At 46.3% G+C, this 15,213-nt stretch overlaps 1 protein-coding gene across 3 annotated transcripts in view; it reads left to right on the top strand.

The window, feature by feature from the left end:
* Nucleotides 1–15,213, top strand: part of HEG1 (heart development protein with EGF like domains 1) — a 52,702-nt gene that overhangs the window by 24,684 nt on the left and 12,805 nt on the right. For all 3 annotated transcript variants that reach the window (XM_069475140.1, XM_069475139.1, XM_069475141.1), the window contains 3 exons: nucleotides 3,010–3,144; nucleotides 8,465–8,507; nucleotides 8,625–8,662. In XM_069475140.1, the coding sequence (XP_069331241.1) occupies nucleotides 3,010–3,144; nucleotides 8,465–8,507; nucleotides 8,625–8,662 (216 nt within the window). The remainder of the gene's footprint in view (nucleotides 1–3,009; nucleotides 3,145–8,464; nucleotides 8,508–8,624; nucleotides 8,663–15,213) is intronic.

The raw sequence follows: 15,213 nt of genomic DNA, 5'->3' as shown, positions 1-15,213 counted from the left end.
TTTCACTCTGGGATAAATGCTGGAGGTTGGCCCATTTAAGGGCTACTTATTAATTTGGAAAAAAAGAGTGAAACTTTCTGGAGTTGAAGTTGCTATTGATCTGAGAGTTAGTTAGCAAGTTCACGTCCCATTATATCATGCTCAAAACTTTGGGGCTCTTTGGTTTTCCTTTTTTGTTTCTCTTGCCAGGGATTCAAGGATACCAATTTTTCCTCCCCAGTGATGTAGGAAGTGTACCTTTCTTTTTTTTTTTTTTTTTTTGAGACAGAGTCTCGCTTTGTTGCCCAGGCTAGAGTGAGTGCCGTGGCGTCAGCCTAGCTCACAGCAACCTCAAACTCCTGAGCTCAAGGGATCCTCCTGTCTCAGCCTCCCGAGTAGCTGGGACTACAGGCATGCACCACCATGCTCGGCTAATTTTTTCTATACATATTTTTAGCTGTCCATATAATTTCTTTCTATTTTTAGTAGAGATGGGGTCTCGCTCTTGCTCAGGCTGGTCTCGAACTCCTGAGCTCAAACGATCCGCCCACCTCGGCCTCCCAGAGTGCTAGGATTACAGGCGTGAGCCACCACGCCCGGCCGGAAGTGTACCTTTCAATTCACTAAATACTTATGGAGTACCTTCTACATGATCAACATTGTACCAAATTACTTTTTTGTCTCTGGCAAATACATTCATGCCTTGCAAATCAAGTGGCCAGATATTTGGACCTCCATTCTCTGGACCGCTTGGATGTGGCTTATGGGAATGCTCCTGTCATCCTTGCTTGCTCCTGAGGTCCCCGTTCTTACTTCTCCTTTCAGGGCCCTCGAGAACAAAGACAGCTGTGCATACTGGCTGGAAACAGGCTAACGTCCCAGTTTTTCCTCCCAGTTCTCCAGATTTTGCCAACAAACCCAGTGTGGTCTCTCTCTAAACTTTCTGAGGGTCAGAGAGGTGGGCTTGACAGTTTTCAATGTGTGGGCAGCACTGAGCTGTTCTGAATATGGCCAAGGGAAAGGAAAGTTGTTTCCCTTTCATTCCTAAAATGTCCACTTCCTGGCCTTTCAGAGAACTGCAGCTCTTGTCATCTGCAGAGGTTTAGAGTCTTTGGAAATCCCCCCAGAATGTCTCAGCTTTAGATTTACTTAGATTCTCATTGTCTGCTTCGGCGGATGTTATGCCCAGGAAAGACCATGGGAACTGTGAATGTAGAAAAATCTCATCGCCAGGCTTAATGTGAAAATGGGATTATGTGTGCTTATATTTGATGGACTGATGATAAAATGTTTAGGGCAGCAGCCCTTCCACGGCAGAGGCAGGGCCAGCTTTCCATGCTTTTGCGTGGATCTGCTTCTGTGCAGGAAAGGCTTGCTTCAGAAGAGTGATGGAAGGAAAATGTGAGATTGGCTTCCAGAAAATATCTAATCAGACCAGGCAACTCAGGCTGGCCACTGGACAAGGCTAATGTCAGCCTGGACAGGTTTTTGCCCTGGAGGTATTTCTTTCTATTAAGGCTTGAGGACTGGCAAAGCCTTCAAAGTGTGCAGATGAGGGATTGTGGAAGTTCACTACCTCCCTGGTGCCAGTTTTGCAGTGTTTGCCTGGTGAGATTTTCCATTTTTAATTTTTCTCCCCTAAATACAAACTTTTTACAATAAACAAAGGAAATTCTGTCACACACACAAATGGAGTTCTGATTTAGCACGCCAGCTTCCACTGATAAAGGCAGGAAATTTGGCATTGCGAACTGAAGTCGTGTCCTAAGCTTACCTCCTGCAACCAGGATCTCTGCCGGCTCAGAATCCACAAAAGGGGGTGCGTGTCAGGAGCCCTGTGTGGGGTGTCAGCTCGCATTGCTAGAACCTGCCTGGGCAGGGGCAGCTTTGCAGTGTTAAGAGCTGGCTCCTGGTTTCCGAATAGGTTGGGAGAGGAGACCGTGCCTGGAAAATCGGCAGTCATTCTTCACTGCACGACATACACATGGCCTTTGCCAGTGCAGCTTCCCCCCCATTCTGAACTTTCCCTGCCCCCCAACAGCAGCAGATACCTGTCTTGCCTTGCCCTGTCCTTGGCTGTGAAGAAGTTACTGTTCACTATCCAGTTGGTTTCACACTTTTGTTCTATTGTCTGTGTACTCCATTTATATGTTGGGCCTATCTTAGATGGTAATATGCACCCTATTGTGTCTGCTGTATACATCTTCATAGAGAGCCATGTGCCCAACAATGAATGAGTTTTGATAATAGTGAAATGATTCTTTTTCACCCATGAAATGAATAAGGCCCTAAAGCAAACAAGGTAGCAAGGCTGAAAGACAGACTCCTTCTCTGCCCACCTGTTTCTCTTAGTGGTGGCCCAGTGACTAGAGGGCTGACATGTGTACCAGCCGGTCTCTGTGCAAAGCACTGAAGGCACAGAGATAAAGAAGTCTCAGGGAACCATTGATGTAGTGAGTGGGACAGCCAGATAATTACACTACAGGCCTGGGCAAGCGGATTGTCTTTCATACACCTCCTCGTAATACACAAGCTGCAGGCCACAAGGAGTGGTGCCTGGTCCCTTTAGGCACCCAGATGCACAGAGCTGAGACACACTTTCACTTGAGACAGGTCTAGCCAGCTCCATCTCTCAGCCTCCTAGGAGCATCATCGTATTTTATGAGTCTGTGCTGATCTTCCCCGCGCAGTCCTTTCATGCGAAGGTACAGAAGACACCACACCATCAAGGGCTGTATTTGCAGTAGGTGCCAGAGCAGGGGATGGTGCCCTGTTTCTTCCCAGTTTGGTTTCTCGGCCCACGGTGTGTTGCAAGGGTGTTCTCAATGGGGCTATGCCGTGAGCAGTTTACTCACTAGCAGATCTGGGGCCGACTGGGGAAAGAGTGGCAGAAGGCGGTGCAGATGGCCCTCTAAGAGGACTTTTTGGAAAACTGTTCTCGGAGCCTCCTGAAATGGAAAGTTCATGTGTCTTAAGTTTTGAAGGGGAGAAGGTTTTGTTTTGTTTCACTGCCTTGTTTTTCCACTCCAGCGGGCAGCTTGTGCAAGCGGAAGAGCCCTGAATGTGACAGAGAGACCTCCATCTGCACCGACCTGGACGGCATTGCCCTGTGCCAGTGCAAGTCGGGCTACTTCCAGTTCAACAAGATGGATCACTCCTGCCAAGGTAGCCACAGGTTCCGTGCCCTGTCCGGGGACTCTGCCCGGTGCTCTCCTTCTCTCTGCTCTAGCTATGACCCTCCTAAAGCGGGGTGACTGGTTCTTCTTACCTCGTCCGTGGCAGGGTTGAACACATTATCTCTGACTGGGGCACGCAGGGCTGGCCAGTCAAATCCAAAGGAAAAGAAAAGGGAAAGGAATGCCCGTGGCAGCAATGCCTTTTCTTTTTTCACTTAGAGGAAGTTAGAAAAATTATTGTTTTAATTCCCAAAGTTTTATCTCTTGTCTGCTCATCTTTTAAAGTGGAAATACCATCGTGGAGTCAGGCCCGCATCGTTTAGAGGCAGCTGTGGCTCGGTAGACAGTTTGACCAAGGCTCGGAAGACCCAAGTCAGAGCCTGCTCTGCCGTACTGACCGTGTGTCATCTCGGCAAGTCACTTCATTTCTCTGAGCCCCAGTGTCCTCGTCTGCGAAATGGGTATAATGATACTTCACTCGATATTCGAAGGTTAAAGAAGGCAGTGTATATAGAGGTACTTTGTAAGCTGTCTGAGTCTGTGCTTGTATTTTACCCAGGCTGCTGTTCAATTCATTAGTTATAATTTTAAAGTTTTCATGAAGTGTTTGAGAGCAGGAATCTAATTCTGTAACCTTTTAGGTGAGGCTTGTTCAGTTTGAGATGACAACTGCTCAATGAGTGTAGTCCAAGAATACTGCTTTAAAGTCACATTGACTCAGGTGCACCCTGGCTTACAGAAGACCATGGCAATTTGTGATCACCAGAACATCTAGCAATAGAAAGTCCTGTGGGTTTAAGCATCGCCCCCATTAGAATGTGGATGGCACAGGTTTCCTGCTCAGTCAACACCTTGCTGGTGACAGATGTCACTGGATGTTACTGGAATCTGAGTAAAAATCATATACTGGGGCGAGGTGACACGCCACTTCTTTCTGTCAGGACTTCCCATTAGAGGACTCGTTCCATCAGACGATGAAAGCACATTTCAGGGCAGCACTGTTATCCTGAGCTTCAGACCCTCTGGCTTTGTTAGGTTTTAGACACGAAGTACTTTTCAAGCGCACATTGGCTGCTCTCCAGGCAGGACCTCTGATGGGTTTTGAAGAGGAGAGCCAGCTCTGTGCTGGGCACCAGTCCTGATCCGTGACTGGTACACAGCGTTTCTCAGCACTGTGCCAGGCCACTGCTTTGCTACACAGAGAGGATGCTTCCTAATTCCACCTTATCTGGTGTAATGCAAAGTATTCCTTGCCCCTCTTAGGAAGGGGAGTTGAGCTCAGCTTCATGTGGGAGGGTGACTGGGTGAAAATCCATGCGTGTTGGGGTGCTGTGCAGCTGGCGGGAGGGTACACAAGGTGGGCCGGAGCATGGGCACGGTGGTCTGGTAGTCCCTGTGGGCGGTGCCTCAACAATCGTCCTGCCACCTTTGCTTCTAGCTGGCCTGAGCCACTTCCTTCCATTTCCAAGTCAGCAATTTCATAATTGTGTCACTTACAGGCGAGCATTAGCAATAGCAGAGCTGTCAAAGATTTACCAAATGCAATGACACAGGCACTAGCAGCCTTATGTTTACAAAATATTGACCCAAGAAGCGGCATAAGGAAACCTTGATTAGTTTTGGGGCTTGTTGCCGAGGCGCCGAGAAGCCCAATCTCAGCAGTATTTGCGGCCATCGGGCCTCTGATGAATGGATTCTGGAGCTTCTTGGGCCACAGCTCCGTTGGCTGGATTCTAATGGGTTAGCAGTGACATCTTCTGGCCATCAGTGCTGGAGCACAGGGATATTTAAAATGATATCCCTTTTGGACACCTCAAACCAGGGCTCAATCCTCTGTATAAATAGAGGATAGAGGTGTGTGTATGTTTTTTCTAAATCTTTTTTTTATTTTATTTTATTTTTTATTTATTTATTTATTTATTTTTGAGACAGAGTCTCACTCTTGTTGCCCAGGCTAGAGTGAGTGCCGTGGCGTCAGCCTAGCTCACAGCAACCTCAAACTCCTGGGCTCAAGCGATCCTACTGCCTCAGCCTCCCGAGTAGCTGGGACTACAGGCATGCGCCACCATGCCCGGCTAATTTTTCTATATATATTTTTAGTTGTCCATATAATTTTTTTCTATTTTTAGTAGAGACGGGATCTCGCTTTTGCTCAGGCTGGTCTCGAACTCCTGACCTTGAGCGATCCACCCGCCTCGGCCTCCCAGAGTGCTAGGATTACAGGCGTGAGCCACCGCGCCCGGCCTGTTTTTTCTAAATCACTACAATTCAAGCTATGCATTCATTAGCAAGTCTCTATGTTGTTCTCTGTTGTTATACACACAGGTGCCTGCATGTTTGGTGCCTCACATAAAATGTCTTTACAATGTCTTTACCAGACTTTCAAAACTACATATAAAATTAAAGTCGGTGTCCTACATCAGGCAGTCACCGGGGTGGATTCTAACAATATGTGTGTATGTTAGCCTCTCACCAGACTGCTGGTGCTTCGAGAGCAGCCAGAACTGTCCAGAATAGCGCTTAGCACATGTGGGGTTCAACAAATGTCTATTGAATGAATAAATGGATTATAGAGCAGCAAGTAATATAGGGAAAGACTGGCATGTTTTGACTTAGTTTCCTGTAAGGGAACAAAAGAACTTTTACTATGCCACCATCTACTTATTTTTTTTTTTTTAAGTTCAGAAGACTTGAATTTGCTTGTGTCCCATAGCAACAGGGAGGCGCAGTTTGGGCATATATACTAGCTGTTGCCACATTCACTTCGTCCTCAGTGCTGTGTGGGCAGAGTCCCTCTACGGTGAGAGGTGAGCAGCGGATCCTAAGGCACGCAGGAGCTGCTCGCTGACAAGGTTGCCCTAGAACAGCTCCAGGCACGCAGTAGCACGCCATCGCTGGTGAATGACTTAAGGAGCCCATTAACAACAGAGAAATATCGTCACATCACATCAGGGAATCAAGCCACTTCTGAAGCTAAATGAAAACATTCCAACCCATCAGCTCTCAGGCAGGACAACAGATGGACCTTGTGTCTAGCTGGATGACAGCCAGGGAGTGGAACTCTGCCACCAGCAGATGAGAGCTGATGTTGGGTGGGTAGATTTGATGTAAAAACATTTCCAGGAAGAAGTGTTCAGAATAGAACAGATTGGTGTGACATTAGCCTGCCTTGGTGCTGGGATGGGTGGAGCTGAGTCACTGGAGAATCGCACAGTCCCCGGGTAGCTGCCCTGCAGCCTGAGCCACCCATGGACCATCTAGGGGTGGCTTCCCCGACTCCCACAACCCTGCGGCAGCATGAGGCAGAGCTGCACAGAGGGAGGAGCATTGTGGAGCATGGTGCTTTCCTTGCCTCAAGGAGAGGCAGGAGCGCTCAGCTGCTTCCTTAGAGAATGCCCTACCCGAGTAAGGCCAGCAGAGAACTCAGAGGTGTCAAAGATTACGAGATGGGGCCTCGTTACTCCTGCCCTAAATCAGATACAGTTATACTCCACCTTATTGCATAAAGGATTTGAAGCACTTAGTAAAAATTCACATAATAAAATAAGATTTTAAAGTATTTAAAAGGTAAATTGAGTCGAAGGACAAATAAGCTGACTGTTTTATTGAGGACAGAAGGAAAGTGAATATGCAGAAAGATACACCCTAAGGTCCTACGTGTTTGCTAAGGGCAGCCCACTCATTCAAGTTCTGAGCTTCCTGGAAACAGAGGCAAAGAAAGAAACATGATTGTGAAGATTGTGTAGTTGGGTCCATAGAATAAAGTGCGGTTATTCAGGTACATCCCTGTCTTTCCAGGCACTGGGCCCGAGAGACGTTTCTCTGGGGCGTCCTCATCACGAGGTTGCTGAGTGGTATTGTGACAGTATGGTCTGTGACATCCTGCAATAAATACCATGGGGACTTTCCCATGGCTGCTTTTTATAACAAATAGCGCTTGATGCAAGGGCGTGGAGCTCAGGAAAAGTGATTCAGTGGAGCCAAAACAGTGCAGCCCAGATTCATGGCTCTCTGAAGATCTGCTGTGAGGTAAATTACAGAGTGTTTAGAACAGTGTCTTCCAAACTGTGTTCCACAAAGCTCTAGTGATAGGTAAATAGATGGCCTATGGACAGTAAGATAACGCCAGATACATTTAGCATCTAACACTGAGAAAGTAGGAGGAAGAATATTAAACACATCTATGTGGTGAATGTTATCGTGCACAAGTCTGTAACAGGAAACTCCAGCAGGTCTGTGAGAGGCCTGGGGACCCTGCTGCAGGGCATGTGCCCCTCCCCCGACCCCATCCCCTACTCACCCCCAGCCACTTAAGTTGCCGGCCCTCACAACTGGACTGGCCGCTAGTGTGTCTGCCATCTGTTCAGGGATGGTGGCTCCATGCTCTGTACCTTTTCTCATCTGTGATCTTCTATGCAATGTATATTGTACATTAATCCTGAATCAAATTATCATGCTTTACAGCAAGGAATTTGTTTATGAGGCCGTTTTCCATTGTCTGCTTTCATTCAAGCATGCATTATAGCTCATGGTCCTCTGTCCTCTTATTGTAGTGTTGGAAATGTTCTGTGATCAAATAAATTTGGGAGCTGCTGATCCAGGGGAATGGCTGGGCCACAGCTGCTTCAGTGAAGCGGTGTTCCGTGAGCAGCACCGCCAGAGAGCTCAAAGTTACGTTCTTGGGCAAAGTGCCCATTAACACATATCTAGATATGTCCAGAACCCCCTACGCAGACTACAGGGTGAGCATTCTCCCATGAAAACCTGGGCACCGTGCCCCAGAGGGTGTCACCTACAGCTCCCACCTCCTCATGGAAGAGGGCCAAGGTCAGGTTAAAGCTTTGATTTGTGTCAAAGAAGGTGAAGCATTGCTTTTGTGTGTACGGACAAATGTTTCCCAGGTGACATTCTTCATCTACAGAGAACTTCCGAAAAGAATTACATTTGTTGGATAGTAATCGCAACATTTATTTAGTGGCTGCCATGTGCCAGGCTTATGCTCAGCCATTTTATGTGTCTTATTTTACTTAATACCCTCCAAGAAACAAAAAGATATTAATATTATTGTCCTCTTTTTATAGATGGGAAATTAAGAGCTACAAAGAGGTTAAGAAAAGTCTCTTGATAAGGTTAAGAGTTGAGCTGGCAACAGTATTTAGGTCAGGTTATAGATAATTCTAAAGCTATTTGCAGTCTTCTGGTTTTAGAATATTCTTACGGATTTTAGGGTGCCTGGCCTTTAATTAACTGTGAGTTTGGGCCATGGGAGGTAAATAGATACATTCATGGGTTTTCTTTCTTTCTTCCAGCATGTGAAGATGGATATAGGCTTGAAAATGAAACCTGTATGAGGTAGGCTCCATGTTCATTTACTCTGATAAATTTCTTACAAAGCTTATTTAGAAATTACTTGGGTAAATTGCCTCACTTATTTCTTTTGATATATTTTTTTTCTTTCTTGACTTGCAGTTGCCCATTTGGCCTTGGTGGTCTCAACTGTGGAAACCGTAAGTATGCAAAGGTGGAGCGTTGTTCTGGGCAGGGGCTGGCTTGTGTCAGTGCGTGGGTGTCAGTCCCCTCCGTTCACATCCACTGTCTCCTTGGGTCCTGTGCTGGCTGGTATGGGGAAAACAAAGAGAAGGACTTAACTGGGGCTCTCCAGGGGCTCAAGGTCTAGGAGGGGAGATCCTCATTCCCAAGTAGCCCTGCTGTGTGGAGCGTTACTGTGATAAATCAGGCAGGAGGGGTGAGGCATGGACCTGCCCCACAGAGAGTGGCATTACTTCTTGGAGGGAATGGAATTGGAGGGAGGTTTGGGAGGACTCTGACTGGCAGGTATGGGGGGAGAAGGACATCCCAGGCAGAAGAAGCCACTTAAACAAAGGTCTTGAAGCAGCCATGGCCCACGGTGTTCCGGGGACAGTTTGTAAGCGGGTGTGGCTGGAGCATAGAGAGAGAGGAGGTGGCGAATGGAGGGGTAGGACTGGCAGAGTATGTGGGGCCTGAACTGTTAGGGTTTGGATCACCAGGCTGAGGGGTTTAGACTCTAATCAGTAACTGTTGGGAAGCTAGTGGGAGTCTTAGAGCAGGAATGCAGTCTGATCAGGGAAAGCAGTTCAGGCTGCAGTGAGGGGGGTAGACCAGACAGAGGAGAATGTGGGGACAGCTCGGAGACTTCCAGTCCAGTCCAGTCCCAGGGGTCAAGGCCAGAGACAGACTCGGGAGTCATCTGCTCCAGTGAGAGTGTTGGTGGGTCTGTGTGGTGTGTTTCACACCTAATTCAGTTCTTTGAGAAAAGCAGTTGTGACTAAGATTGCTTGCACTGATATTTTTTTATATTGACACATTAGAAATTAAATGCTTAAAAGGGTAGGTTTGAGTGTTTTGGAGACTGGCTAGTGTAAAATAGTCTGGATAGCAGTACATGCCCTTTTTTAAAACTCACTATTTAGACAAGCCAGTTTCTCAGCTGGGTTCAGCATCTCTATGCTTTTGTGTTCAGGAGGATAGCCGTGCTTTAAAGGGGCTGCCTGGCATATAGAATTGAGCGTGTTCACTTTCTAGTGTGAATCTCATTCTTCACTCAGAACCAGAACTGAGCTACAGAGAGCCCTTAAACTGGTCAGAGAATAGAGTAGCCTGCATGCAAAAATAGACTGAAAGAAACCTCAAACTTTTCAATGTAGAAAAAGGAGGCTGAACAATCAGACAAAAATGTAAGATATTTGAGATTTGTTCCCCAAATGCTGGCTACTAGGACTGTATGGTAGTCTTTGAAGAAGAGACGATTGTAGGGCTAACAGTAGTGGTTGCATGACAAGCCTGAGAACCTTATCCTAAGATATTCTAAGTATTGAAGACAGAGAGGCTTAGATAATTTCTTAGAGGATGGATTAAGAATAATGTGAGTGAGGGAGGAAGGCTCAAAGTACAGCGGCGCTGTATTACACGTGCAGGAAACTTATTTGAATACAGTCCCATCGCATGGCGGAGAAAGAGAGAGCGAGCTAGACAGGTGGGGAGTGTGGAGACGTGGCAGCCCTGTTCTCTGCGTGTGCTCTGGAGTTGCGAGCTGTTCCATCTGCTCAGTCCTCCTGGGACCTCTCATAGAATGAGCCAGTAGTACTTTGGCCAAACAGCTCCCTAAATAAGTTTTATTAGAAAGTGCTTCATATGTTTCAGTGAACAAAAGAGTGATCCACAGAAGGAAAATGAGTCTATAAAGGGTTGAAAGAGGATGGGCATGGTGGCTCACGCCTGTCATCCTAGCACTCTGGGAGGCCGAGGCAGGAGAATCGCTTGAGCTCGGGAGTTCAAGACCAGCCTGAGCAAGAGCGAGGCCCTGTCTCTACTAAAGATAGAAAAAATTAGGCAGGCATGGTGGCACGTGCCTATAGTCCCAGCTACTTGGGAATCTGAGGCAGGAGGATTGCTCGAGCCAGGAGTTTGAGGTTGCAGTGAGCTATGATGATGCCACTGCATTCTACCTAGGGTGACAGCATAAGACTCTGCCTCCAAAAATAAAAAAGTAACGGGTTGAAGGAAAGGGGCGTGAGCTGCAGTGCATTATTCTAAGTGGCATTGGTGACTCTTTTCTCAGAGATCATTAAACACTACCGTGTCTGGATATGCTATGCCCCTACATCCATTGACTATTCTATAGGTTCTTATGTTGGAAAAAAGTCCTCACCATTACGTTTGTGGAATCCTGGAAATAGCCAAGGTTTCTCTCTGATCCCGAGCCTTCCCTTCCCTCCAGTTTGTCCAAGTCACTGTCATTGTGTCCAGCAGAGGGCAGACGCCTGTCTGCCTGCTTAGCTCCTGGCTACCTTTTGTAACTGGCAGCTTATCTTTAAACTTCTGTTGATTCTGTGACGGTATGTGAATGTCATTTTATGATTTTGATAGCTGTATTAGTTTTAGTGTTGCAACGCAGTTAGCAGTGGCCAACAATAGTTAGCACTTGCCACCTGCCTTTCTCTGAGGTTTGGGCCCAGCCCTGGGTGTTGGTTAAGGAGTTGGGAATGCCTGAATTTCAACCCCATCTATGTGAAGGGGCCTTGGGAGCCTGTGACTCATCACTCCATGCTTTGTGCCAAATAGTAGGGCTCTGACCACCCACACTGTGACTTCTGCCATTGCCACCAATGATAGGAGGTGCCTTCCTGGGGCTGTGACTCAGGCTAGATTTTTCATAGGCTAGAAATGCTTCTTCTCTACACAGGCTTCTTGGGTCGCACACTCTGCCCAAGTCCCGGGAGGCAGGGAGGCCGGCTTTGTCCAGCCAAGCACGTGGTCTTGCGGTTTTCTCACTCCTGCGTTCCTTGCAGTCATCCAACTCCAGGGCATTCTGGATTCAGCATAGCCTGCGTCCTGCCTTTCTAAAAGTTCCTAGTGACTTCCTGCTTATGCCCAGATCTTAGTCCTCCCTCCTCGGAGAGAATATTCCCTGGAAAGGGTGAGACAAGCCCTCCTCTCAGGTCTGGTCCCTGAGGAAGTGCAGGCCCCACCCCCGGCAGCTCAGGTCCGCACCTGTCTTATCCCTGTTCTCCTTTTTATTTTCTTCCCATGCAAAACATTTCTCTGTTTATACCCCAGATGCCAACGATTCTGTCTTATACCATTTGTCTTACGATTCTGTCTTATACCATTTGTCTTACGGCCCCAGAATTCTTTTACAAATCTGTTGTCGGACAAGTCCGCCTCCTCTGCTTGCCCCGCCTCCCTTTCTTAGGCTCTCACCTTTCCTCTGGTGCTTGAATTTTATGTTGGTTTCTCCTCACGGTTTTATAATATCTCCTGTGACACTTTGGTTTGCTTCACTTGTTTTCTCTTTTTAAAATAAATTAATTTTTTTACAACAAAATAACACATGCCCATTAATTTTCCTTATTTTAACCCAAATTAATTTAAAAATAGACATAAGTGAAGGGAAGAATAGAACTAAAGTAAACAATCTCATCACCCGTTAAAAGTCATGTTTCCCTCCCCCTGAGTGTGGCCGTAGGCCCCGCAGTATCGGGACCACCTCGCAGCTTGTTGGAAATGCATGATTTCAGGCCTCCTCACCCCAGACCTACTGAATTAGAATCTAAATTTTAACTAGACCCGTAAGTTTGGTAATATGCAGATATATATGCATATTAAAGTGTGAGAAGCATTGGTATTATGTATTTTTCTAGAGATACGTATGTGTGTATCTTTTTAAGAGAAATTGGATCTCACTGAAAATACTGTTTTGCAACCTGCTTTTAAACCTAGTAAACTGTGAAATGTTTTCATTTGCATAATTTTTTATGTCACTTTTGATCATTCTGTGGAATTCTACTCTATGGACATAATTTGCTTAACTATTCCCTCTTATTACCTTTCAAAATCTCTTTTTTTAATGTTCTCATCATCTAAGTCATTTTTCTGTTTTATGGCTATTGGCACTTTGTGATTCTAGAACTCACATAATTTCCCCAGATTACTTTTTTCTGGCCATAGACATTGTCATCCATCCCTCTTTCACATTCACTACATGTCCTTTTTGTAGGTCATCCTTTCCATTCAAAGGTTCTACATCTCTTTGTACTGCTTCCCTACCAGCCTCCCAGCATGGCCAGCAAGGATTTAGAGCCTGTCTTCCTCACTTACAGTCTTCTACCAGTGAAACCAGAACATTCCACTTACATATCATTCTACACTGTCTTCCCGTCCCACCCCACTGCCTGGTGTCAGGTGTGTGAAGCATCTTTTAACTGTGTTTGCCCTGTTGCTGCATTGGCCTGTAGAAAGATTCAGACCAGCGGCAATGCTGTGAGTTGTCAGCGGCCACTCAAGACAAACATCCGGGAAGACGACACTAAACTGCATAGGAGGAAGGAGAGAGAAGTAACTATCCAGAAGTCAGCTGCAAATCTCATTCAGCTAAAAGTAGTCATTTTACTCAGTCTTGACTGGCCTCCCTTCGCGTCAGAACAGAAGGGAAGCAGGGACTGGGGAGAGGGGACTGCTGCCCTGTATCCGATCCTCCTACTAGGAAAGTCTGTTTGGTGAGATGTAAGGGACAGAACTCCAAGAGAAAGTGACAGAGTTATGTGGGAAATTGTCACAGTGGAGGACAGTGGGCACTGGGTATGTCCACATACACCGTATAGACTTGAGAAAGGCAAATTTCAGAAGGTACAGAGGAAAAAAAGAATGCCATAAACAGAGATGGAAGGGGGATGGAAAGATTTAAAAGGCAAAATTCTAACCATACATTACTAATGAGCTCAGTGAGGGAAAAAACGGAAAGAACTGAATGAATTTTTTTTTTTTTTTTTTTTTTTGACAGAGTCTCACTCTGTTGCCCAGGCTAGAGCGCTGTGGCATCAGCCTAGCTCACAGCAACCTCAAACTCCTGGGCTCAAGTGATCCTCCTGTCTCAGCCTCCCGAGTAGCTGGGACTACAGGCATGTGCAACCATGCCTGGCTAAATTTTTTTTTCTATTTTTAGTTGCCCATCTAATTTTTTTCTGTTTTTAGTAGAGATGGGATCTCACTCTTGCTCAGGCTGGTCTCGAACTCCTAACCTCAAGCAACCCTACCACCTCAGCCTCCCAGAGTGCTAGGATTACCAGCCCGAATGAATTTTAGAATAAAACTAATGTGGCTACCTAGAAAGGTCTATAACGTAGTCCAGAATTGTAGTGGGAGGTGTAAATGATTGGCTAAGGTTCTCCTGGAATAAAGAAGCCTCGCTGGCTCAAGCAACAAAGAGAGTTTACTAGAAGGGTCCTGGGTGTGTCATGGAATTCCAGTGTCAGGAATGGCAGGAATCAGGGAGTTGTAGGGAACCTCAGCAACTGGAGGGGGCAGCTTCTTTTCAGAGCCTCGTGTCAACATGACTCCACCTTCATATCTTATCTCTGCCCTTTGCTGTGTATGTCTGTACACAGCCTTTCTTTCCTGCCCAGATGACACGATGGAAAACAGGATCACCACACAGCTGTTGAGGGTGTGTCCCTAGTCCAGCCATTTTGAAAGAGAAGGCTCTCTCTCTTTCCTAGTTGGAGATTCCTGGGAAAGAACTAATTGATCCTGTTTGGATCATGTGTTTATTCCTGGACCAATCAGCTGTGGCAGGGGATGGTGTTACATGTATGTACAAGCATGACCTCCCCCAAGTGCAGGTGACAGGGCATGCACCGTTCCCAAAAGGGGGCTGGCTAAGCAGACAGTCCAATAGATTTCATCCAAATAAGCATATGAGCAAAGACAAATTAGCTCATAAGAAAGGCTACAGCCCAGAAATGGGTTGTTGGTTTGATGAAAACTGCTAACAGTGATGACAATAGTGTCAAGCTGTGACAAATAAGGGAAACATAGAGCCACTGCTTGAGAAAGATGGAAATGTCAACAAACATCAAAGAGAAAGTAGGACTAAGAATTCTGAGTTCTTCATTCTGGAAAATCTTTTCAAACCAGAAAGGCTAGGACAGACAAGCCTACGGTGACAGTCTGTGCCTTCTGTCTCACCCTAATAAATATTCAGAGGACCTATGAAGCTAGTAAACATTACGGTGGGCATTGACTCAAATCCCATGTACTTCTACATCATAATAAATCTAAGTCAGTACTTAAGTTCAGAAGATCAGTTGTTGAATGATTTTAAAAAGCTCTGTGGGTGATGTTGTCCATAAGCAATTTTTTTTTTTTTTTTGAGACAGAGTCTTACTCTGTTGCCCGGGCTAGAGTGCCGTGGCATCAGCCTAGCTCACAGCAACCTCAAACTCCTGGGCTCAAGCGATCCTCCTGCCTCAGCCTCCCAAGTAGCTGGGACTATAGGCATGTGCCACCATGCCCAGCTAATTTTTTCTATATATATTTTTAGCTGTCCATATAATTTCTTTCTATTTTTAGTAGAGATGGGGTCTCGCTGTTGCTCAGGCTGGTCTCAAGCTCCTGAGCTCAAATGATCCGCCTGCCTCGGCCTCCCAGAGTGCTAGGATTACAGGCGTGAGCCACCACGCCTGGCCGTCCATAAGCTTTTATAAGTTTCCAGTGATATGGCTGCCAAAGAACATCAAAT

This window comes from Eulemur rufifrons, chromosome 7, assembly GCF_041146395.1.
Source record: "Eulemur rufifrons isolate Redbay chromosome 7, OSU_ERuf_1, whole genome shotgun sequence".
NCBI classification, from domain to species: Eukaryota; Metazoa; Chordata; class Mammalia; order Primates; family Lemuridae; genus Eulemur; species Eulemur rufifrons.
This window is presented reverse-complemented; position numbering and strand designations above follow the sequence as displayed.